General features: G+C 35.7%; 1 protein-coding gene across 2 annotated transcripts; it reads left to right on the top strand.

Annotated features, from left to right (window-relative positions):
- The first annotated feature begins 3,865 nt into the window (after positions 1-3,865).
- Positions 3,866-8,937, top strand: LOC111449867 (probable galacturonosyltransferase 4). Of its 2 annotated transcripts, none has more exons than XM_023089960.1 (9): positions 3,866-4,213; positions 4,299-4,333; positions 4,413-4,454; positions 4,569-4,689; positions 4,780-4,949; positions 5,743-6,005; positions 6,169-6,526; positions 6,667-7,242; positions 8,302-8,937. In XM_023089960.1, exons 1-9 carry the CDS (start codon positions 4,114-4,116, stop codon positions 8,575-8,577), a joined length of 1,941 nt encoding a protein of 646 aa, XP_022945728.1. In that variant the 5' UTR covers positions 3,866-4,113; the 3' UTR covers positions 8,578-8,937. The 2 variants fall into 2 exon arrangements, with proteins under 2 accessions (XP_022945728.1, XP_022945727.1); XM_023089959.1 differs by having other exon boundaries at positions 4,557-4,689.
- The last annotated feature ends 577 nt before the right edge of the window (positions 8,938-9,514 follow it).

Genomic DNA, 9,514 nt, shown 5'->3' with positions numbered 1-9,514 from the left:
AAGTCTAAATTGTTCGCGACTTACAAATTTCGTACAATTCACTTGTTTGTTAGGTTAGAACAAAAGTTGCACAATCCCTGTCCTACTGCCACAAGAGTGCAATTGTGACAAGTGATATGAGAGCTGAGTCAGCTCCTTGAATCATAGTAATAAAACATGTCCGCTGTAAGACAATTGAGCAAGTCACAAGCTAACTGATTGGTAAAGATCGAAGATTAGTTACTCTACCTAAGTAAAGTTCGTGATGGAAGGGGCTTTTGGAGTCTCACATGAACGAGATTGCCGCTAAAGCCGACAAGATCGATGAAATGGTAGGCCGCATTGAGGTAATGACCGTCCACGAATTAATGCTTAGGGTCGATGCCCTCAAAGATAAGGCCACGTCTACTATTGGCTTCGAGTTTAAGGATAGTTTGTTGGGCTCTGTTGCGCGAATGGAAGAACACATTGAGGGCCTAAAAAATGCCCAACAAGTGATCGTTCAAATGGTTTCATAAATATCTGAGGACTTAAGAGAAATCCTTGGAGTAGTTAGGGTTGAAGTGGCAGGCCTGAGCGCCAAGCTAAACCTCAGTAGTGGGGAACCAAACTCCAACTAGGGGTGCAATCCAATTTAACAAGGTGAAGGTCCTAGAGCTTAAGCCGTTTTGTTAAGAATGAGAAATAGAAATAGAATTGGGATCGAAAAGTATAATCTTCATTCAGGTTTACCACGTTTAAATAGGATACAAACTATCAACTAATACCTAAAAATATATAACTAACTAAATCTTGATTTATAAATAAATAAAATATACCGTTAATCAAATCTATACTAACAACTTCCTAAATATATCAGATATATTCTAACTAATTATTACTCCAAAACATCCTCTTAATACCTTTTGTGGGGGCTCAAGACACTAAAGCTTTTGAAAATTCTATCTTTGACCTTGAACAATACTTTCGAGCCACAAATGTCATGGCAGAAAAAACGAAGGTCACGTTACCACAATGCATCTAGGTGATGATGCAAAGTTGTGGTGGAAATCTAAGTACATGAACATTAAAGATGCTTGATGTATCGTGGACGCTTGGGAGAGTTTAGAACAAGAACTCCGCTCACCATTCTTTCCAGAGAATGTCAAGATAATAGCAAGAAGGAAGTTAATGGAGCTGAGGTATACTCAGAATATCTGAGACTATGTCAAACGGTTTTCTTGACTTATGTTGGATATTCGTGACATGTTCGAGAAAGACAAGGTCTTGTGTTTTGTTAAAGAGTTGAAATCACGGGCGAAGGCCAAGTTTTATAAAGAAATGGTCAAAGACATTTCCACGGCCTACACTACAACGGTACGACTATTTGACCTTAGTAGTGATCAATCCCAAGATGAAAGGTGGATCCAGACTTCCATAAGTGGGGATTAATAGAAATTACCAACCCAAAACTCCCCTAAAGATACGGAAGGTGATAGACTTGATAATAGAGGAGGGGAAAACAAGTACTTCGAACATATAGGTAGAACTCAATGGAAGAGACTTCACAACCAGAATAGAAGGTTCCTTGTCTTGCTTCATATGCAAGGGGACCCATCAAGAATCTGAAGTTGAGTATAAGCCGACATAAACTTAAACACCGTTAGTTAAGAACGTTGAACAACCATGCGAGTAAGATTGTTGAACAACCATGCGAGCGCACTAAAGTACTTGTGAACATTAATGAAAATCGGACTTTTAATTCCACTTTTGTTTCTCATTCTTAACATGGTATAAGCGAAGGAGAAGAGGAAGAATAGAAGAAAAGTGACAGAGGCGGACGGATGAATTGGGATCACCTTCCACCAGATATATCATCCTTTTACGTCCACATCTCAAAAGTTTTAATTTCTAGTCTGTATAGCCATTGTCCATGATTGATCACGACAAATCATCAATATTTTCTCTTTCAACAATAAGATCAAGAACCTTATGCTTAGAGTAGCCCATGCCCATAAACCGATTCTTAAATATCAAAATTTGCTTTTTGGTAGAATTAGCCAAATACAGCTTCAAAATTTCGAATGTTGATTTAACACATCATTATTATATTCACCATTCAACCAGGAAATTCATTTGTTCCAATAAATTAAATGGGACATATTACCAACGTTGGTTGGAGTAAATCACTTATGCATGAACCAAGAAAGAGCTCTTCGAGTTTCGAGATACATCAAAGACTGTTTATTTTTAGGTTTTGCATCTTTGTGGGAAATTCAATAATTTCTTGGAAGTCTAAAAAACAAACCAATGTGTTCAGATTATCTGAATAAGATACTTGATCTTCACACGACAATAAGAATAAGATTTGTTTATTAAGGAAGACTATGTCCTGAAAAAAAAAAAAAATTACACACCAGTGTGGTGCTTGTCATATCAGCTCTAATGTTTGAGTTAACATGTAGAATTTAAGTGTAAAAATGGTTTATGTATGAGATCTATATATGACAACTTTTTTTTGATTTTTATTGTTTTTCATATTAATTAGGTCAAAAATGAACTAGACTCGATTGAACCCGGATGTCATGAGCTGAGGACATGCATGACATGTGCCCTTTTAAAAAATCAATCACATGATTGGCTGAGGTCGAGGAGTTGTAATTTGGGTTTCACCCAAATCCTCTTTTCTCCTTTGCCTCATGACTCGGTCCTTCTGTATTGTCTAACTTTATTCCAAATAATCAATCAATTAAAAATGATATAAAACTAATATAATTATCTCAAAGTGATGTTTGTTACCAAAAACTATAAATTTAAAAAAAAAACACACACACACTTCTAGCTCTTAATATAAACCCTAATTTAATTTAATATTTGCACATTCAAATATTAAGTTTTAATTTATGATTAATTAAAAAAAAATTATTAATGTTATTATTGATGATGTTTGTTGTCAATAAGACGTGGAATATTTGACTTCTTGTCCATATGCTTAATGAATTGAGTTTGGTTTATATTAGCATTATTAATTTATTTCATTTTTCATTAATTTAATAAAAATTTGTTGTTTAGATTATGTTTAAATGACTTAAATAAAAAGGAAATTTCAATGTATATTTAAAAGTTATAAATTAAAAGATTAAATCAAATATTTAAAAATCTAGAGATGAAAAAAAATAAATAAATAAAGTTTGTTGTCAATTTATTTATTTCTTTTAGAGTAAATTTTTATTTGTTGAGTTGAAATTTGAGTAATATTATAAACTTATATTTATTTATTTTCTAAACTTTAACTTTCTGATCAAATAGATAATTCTAACTTATTGGTATGGTTTGAATTTTAGATAAACACGATTTTTCACAATGGTATGATATTGTCCACTTTGAGCATAAACTCGTTTTGCTTTGGGTTTCCCCAAAAAGCCTTGTACCAATGTTTTTTTTTATTATAAACCCACCATCATTCTCTAAATTAGCCGATGCGGGACTTTCATCCACCAACACCTCCCCTCGAACAAAGTACGCCTCCCCTTAATCGAGGCTCAACTCCTTTTCTTTTGGAGTCCTTTGTTCGACATTTGAGAATTCTATTGGCATGACTAAGTTTAGGGCATGACTTTGATACCATGTTAGATGTACACGACTCTCACAATAGTATTATATTGTCCACTTTGAGTATAAGCTCTCGTGACTTTACTTTGGGCTTCCCCAAAAGTTCTCGTACCAATAGAGATAGCATTCTTTGATTATAAAACCACGATCATTTCTTAAATTAGCGGATGTGGACTTTCATCCACGGACATGAATAAGGTGTTTTTTAGGTCATTGTCTTTGTACTCCTATCTTTGTCTAAATGTCTTTAATTTCTAATTTATGGTGTTTTTATTTATTGAAGAAAATGGAAAATGGGAATAAAAGTTACGTCAGTCTCTCTCCCTCTCTCAGTGTGCCGCATTTTTTCTTCCGAATGAAATTCTGGGTTCTGAAGGTGAAAGGAAAGTTTCTCAATAATCAAATTGGTGTGGCTATGGTTGATGAACATCGATAAGGACCTCAATCGCAATTGCAATCGCGTCGTTTCGATTTCTACTGCCATTGTCTTCTTCTTCTTCCTCTCATTTCTCTTTTCAAATCTGACCGATAGAGGGAGCAACAATGATGGTGAGGAATTTGGTGCTGTTTTTGCTTTTTGTCACTGTCATTGCTCCGATTGTGCTTTACACTCATCGTCTCGGATCCTTTAATTTCTCCTCCTGTAAGTTCTATGCTCGATTGAACTTGGTTTGGTGTTCTTCAATATTTCGTTGTTGATTTTTGTTTTTCTTGTTCTTCTTTCTTAGCGAGAGGTGAATTTCTGGAAGATTTCTCAAGCTTTGTAAGTGGAATTATGTGATTTTCTCTTTAATTTGTTGAATTATCTGAATCAATATGTGCATTGTTACTTTTCTTTGCAGACTCTGAGCAGTCATTCTGAACATTTGAATATACTTCCTCTTGTAAGTATTTTCGTGTTGTTGCTTTCTAGTTCTCCTCTTTGTGATTTCTTGCTCGGCTTATTTCTGCCTTGAACTTGTAGATCTTTGCTTATTCGGTCTTAGTTATTTTATCAGGAATCCTCTAGGACTCTTAAAGAACCGGTCGGAACTGTGTACTCTAACAATACAGCTCATCCAGAACCGGATGCGTCTGCTACCGAGCATAATTCAACCGATGTTCAAGGCGCAAATCAAGGTGATTTTTGAAATAATTTTTTCTTTGAATCGAACATTTTATTATGTTGTCCCTTGCGCCTTTATAAATTTGCAAATCTTATCGTTACAGATTTGCAATTACCTGAATCGCGGGAGCATAAATCTACTCGTGCACTGTCCACCACGAATGAGAACGTCAGTTCGATTAGAGAGAATCCCCTCAGGCAGATCACCGACCAACATGCGCAGAAGAATCTCCGCAAGGGCAGTTTGGTACAATTCGACACGAAGCGTGTGAAGGTAGAAAACTCTACAATTTTGATTCTTTTTTTTTTTTTTCATCTACAATTTTGACTTGGTTATAATGGAAAATTCCTCCAAAACCTTTTAAAATTTGGTGAAAATGTTTCATTTCTCTCAAATAACGTTGATGGCTTTGGAATATAGAACATTGCTTCCTTTCATCGTGCCTTTTATGTTATGAGTGATTAGTGCAGGAGAGCGGATTCCTCTGCTTGCAACTGTTTTGTTGTAATTGATCAAATTAGTACTTCAGCTAGATGATAGTGGAAGATAACTGATCTAGATGCAAGGTCTTGGATTTTCTTAAGTTGCATTTATTTTGGATTGCAATCATGCAGACTTCACTTTCCGTTGTCCTAGACCAAATGTAGGATAGATAATAATTAATAGTTCATTATACTCGTAAGCTTTAACCATTGGTGATTAAAGAAAAAAATATATTAATCTAATCTTTTTGCTGGATCAAACTTGGCAATTTATGGAATCAAAATTTAAATTAAGCTGTCCTGTTGCAAGCATGCCAATTAATCAGTTTACTAGCTTAAGGAATCGTGATTGTTTTGCTCTCTTGTGCAAGGTTATGGATTTTTTTACCGAGTAACTTCGATAGTTAAATGTGATTCATTCTCGGTTTCAGTTCTTTATGATATCTGAGTTCAGCGATCAACTGCTAGATTGATGTAATGATTTTCTTTCCAGAAAGAAATATTTTCAAGTTAAATGTTTGCATGTACATCTCAATTGTCTTTTTTTTTACCCTGTTGCTTCCCCTCTGTGGTTTGATATCCAGGTAAGCAAGCGTGAACAACAATCCATCCAATCCACCGACCTCAAGTCTAGAGAATCATCTAAATCAGAAAAAGGCAATGATGAAGCTGTTGCACCAAATGCAAGGGTTCAGTATCTTAAGGATCAACTTGTCCAGGCAAAACTGTATCTTTCTCTTTCAGCCACAAGGAATAATGTTAATTTTATTAGACAACTACGCCAACGGATGAAAGAAGTCCAACGTACTTTAGGGCGTGCAAACAAAGACTCACAGCTGCCCAGGAAGTAAGTGTATTTCTCTGGAGCATGCTACTATGTGACATTTTGCAGTGCATTTTTATATTTCATCTCATTCCTTTCCACATTCTTATTTGTAATAGTTAAAGACTTGGTTCGTAGCCATAGCTTCCAATATTTGATTATTAATTAGATATCTTGATGATTGCAGTGCCCTAGAGAAGTTAAGGGCAATGGATGGAATATTGAACAGAGGAAAGCAGATTCAGGATGACTGTGCTTCGATGGTCAAAAAGGTTCGGGCTATGCTCCAGTCAACAGAGGAGCAGCTGCGAGTTCACAAAAAACAAGCATTGTTCTTGTCACAGTTAACAGCAAAAACACTTCCCAAGGGCCTTCATTGTCTTCCCTTACGCCTAACTACAGAATACTATAGCTTGAATTATTCACAGCGACCGTTTCCCAATCAAGAAAAACTAGAAGACTCCAGCCTGTATCATTATGCATTATTCTCAGATAATGTATTGGCAGCAGCAGCTGTTGTAAATTCGACTATTGCTCATGCAAAGGTACATCTATTATCCTATGCATACATATAATAGTTTTAAGCTTGAAAGAAAAAGAAGGGAATGTGAAGAAGTGTGACGTGTTTCTGAATGTATCTTTGCTACAACATCACCGCTTATTATATCTCATTGAATTTTGGTAGGATGCATCGAAACATGTTTTGCACATTGTTACCGACCAGCTCAATTATGCTGCAATGAGAATGTGGTTCCTGGTTAATTTGCCTGGTAAAGCGACTATTGAGGTTCAGAGTATTGAGGAATTCTCATGGTTAAATTCAAGTTACAGTCCAGTTCTCAAGCAGTTGGGTTCTCCATCAGCAATAAATTATTACTTCAAAGCTCATAGAGCCCATTCTGATTCAAATATGAAGTTCCGGAACCCAAAGTATTTATCTATATTGAATCATCTCCGGTTTTACTTGCCAGAGATATTCCCAAAACTAAAGAAGGTGCTGTTTTTGGATGATGACATAGTTGTGCAGAAAGATCTTACTGGCCTTTGGTCTCTTGATCTAAAGGGGAATGTAAATGGGGCTGTGGAGACTTGTAGAGAAAGTTTTCATCGTTTCGATAAGTATCTTAATTTCTCAAATGAGCTTATATCAAAGAATTTTGACCCTCGTGCTTGTGGTTGGGCATATGGAATGAATGTATTTGATTTGGAGGAATGGAAGAGGCAGAACATCACTGATGTATACCACACGTGGCAGAACCTTGTAAGTTTTCATATATCACTCATCTTATCTTGAACTTTTTTCTTACATTAAATCCAGTCCCATTGGTCTGCTTAAATTTTTATTTTTTGCCTCGAGTGTTGATATTGTTTTGCACTATCCTGGTTTGTTCATTTGGGGATAATTTAACCAAATTCCATGTAGGTTAATTCTCTAATCGTGACAGTGGCCACATTGTGTGAATCAGATTCTACTTGGGGTAGTTATATGTTTTAGTGATTATCTGACTGTGGCGATTGTTGAGGATTGTTGGGTAGGAGTTCCACATTGGCTAATTTAGGGAATGATCATGGATTTATAAGTAAGGAATATATCTCCATTGGTATGAAGCCTTTTGGAGAAGCCCAAAGCCAAGCCATGAGAGCTTAAGCTCAAAGTGAACAATATCATACCAGTATGACGACTCGTGGTTTCTTACATGGTATCAGAGTCGTGCCCTTAACTTAGCCATGTCATTGGAATCCTCAAATGTTGAACAAAGAAGTTGTGAGCCTCGAATGTGTAGTCAAAAGTGACTCAAATGTCGAACAAAAGATATACTTTGTTCGAGGGCTCTTGAGAAGGAGCTGAGCCTCGATTAAGGGGAGGCTGTTCGAAGGCTCCATAGGCCTCAGTGGAGGCTCTATAGTATACTTTGTTCGAGAGGAGGGTTGTTGGAAGGGAGTCCCTATTCCCGAGTTTATAAATAAGAAATACATCTCTATTGGTATGTAGCCTTTTGGGAAAACCAAAAGTAAAGCCACGAGAGTTTATGTTCAAAGTGGTGGACAATATCATACCATTGTGGATATTTGTGTGGATATTTGTGATTCCTAATAACGATATCTTCTATAGAGTTCCAATAAGAATTAGAAGACAAAGAAACTGAAACAAGTCGAGAGAAATATTTCGTATGACATGAAACCATTGAATCCTTACTGTCCGTGTAAAATTAGTGATTCTCTTATCTGCTCTTGATATAATGGTATTCCCCTGGCCTTTTTTCTGCAATAATCAAACTTGACTTGGATTCTGTCTAAAATTCAATTTCTATTGCATCAGAATCATGACAGACAGTTGTGGAAGCTGGGTACCTTGCCACCAGGTCTCATAACATTTTGGAAGCGCACACATCCTCTCGACCGATCCTGGCATGTTCTAGGCCTTGGATACAACCCCGACGTCAACCAGAAGGAAATCGAACGAGCTGCTGTCATACATTACAATGGAAACATGAAACCCTGGCTGGAGATAGCCATACCCAGGTACCGTAACTATTGGATGAAGTATGTCGATTTTGACCACGAGTACCTTCGACAATGCAACATTAATCCATAACAGGTACACACCAAAGCTCTCTCTTGGTAGCAACACATACAGTTTCATAGGTGGCATTCGTTTCCCCCTTCGTCTGTAAATTTGATTTTTATAGGTCGATTCTTTCGGTAGAGATGACGTATGTTTCTTCTAAAAAGTTAGATCCTGTTAAGTAATCACCATATGATCAGTTAGTAGCTTTGCATCATTTGTATTGTTGTGGGTACCTGGGATCCCAGATGTGGTTCAACTTGTAAATGATTGAGAGTGTTTTGTGTTTCCTTGAGACTTAGTGGGGCTAGGCAAGGATTCTCAAAGGGCAATGTAATATGTGCATTAAATTTTACTAGTAAGAAATCAAAGCTCCCTCAAATTTATTCAGAGCAATATGCTCATAACTTAGAGTTTAAATATATATATATATAATTTTTTAATTAAAAAAAAAAAACTTATTTTCTTTTGTGAAGGGGACTTTAAGAATGTCATCAAAATGGATAAAATGGTGTAAAAGTCATAAATTTATATCTTTTTAGTTTATAAACCTTTTTATATATTATTATATATTGACGCGTATGTGATATAAGGTGTTAGAATAATAAAAAGAAAATTAAATTACAATTTTATTTTTAATTCAACACCATTGGAGTGAAGATTTGTGGCCAATAATACCATCTTTTAATCATTAAATTATATTCATGTTTGCCGATGTATTAATTATTTAAATCAAACTCCAACTTTCTTCTAACGATAAAAACCAAAAAAATAAATAAATAACAAAGAAACAAACAAGGTCTTACGGCACGATCACTATATCTCTTTTCTTTTTCTTTATCTCTTCTCTATAGAAAGAGGGGAGTGTGGTATACCTTATCGTTTGGTCAACGAGGCGTACGTAAGCCGACCATGTATTGTTCTTTGGAGCTCGAACCCATAAATAGAATGAAATGAAATAATGGTG

Source organism: Cucurbita moschata, unplaced genomic scaffold (genome assembly GCF_002738365.1).
Source record: "Cucurbita moschata cultivar Rifu unplaced genomic scaffold, Cmos_1.0 Cmo_Scf00011, whole genome shotgun sequence".
In the NCBI taxonomy this organism is placed as follows: Eukaryota; Viridiplantae; Streptophyta; class Magnoliopsida; order Cucurbitales; family Cucurbitaceae; genus Cucurbita; species Cucurbita moschata.
The sequence above is the reverse complement of the archived record's forward strand: the minus strand, read 5'-3'. Positions and strand labels throughout refer to the sequence as shown.

Coding starts and splice junctions, on each gene's coding strand:
- LOC111449867 (XM_023089959.1), top strand. CDS start 4,114: ATGATGGTGAGGAATTTGGTGCTGTTTTTGCTTTTTGTCACTGTCATT. Junction 4,455..4,556: donor ATTTGAATATACTTCCTCTT/GTAAGTATTTTC, acceptor ATTCGGTCTTAG/TTATTTTATCAGGAATCCTC. Junction 6,006..6,168: donor GACTCACAGCTGCCCAGGAA/GTAAGTGTATTT, acceptor TGATGATTGCAG/TGCCCTAGAGAAGTTAAGGG.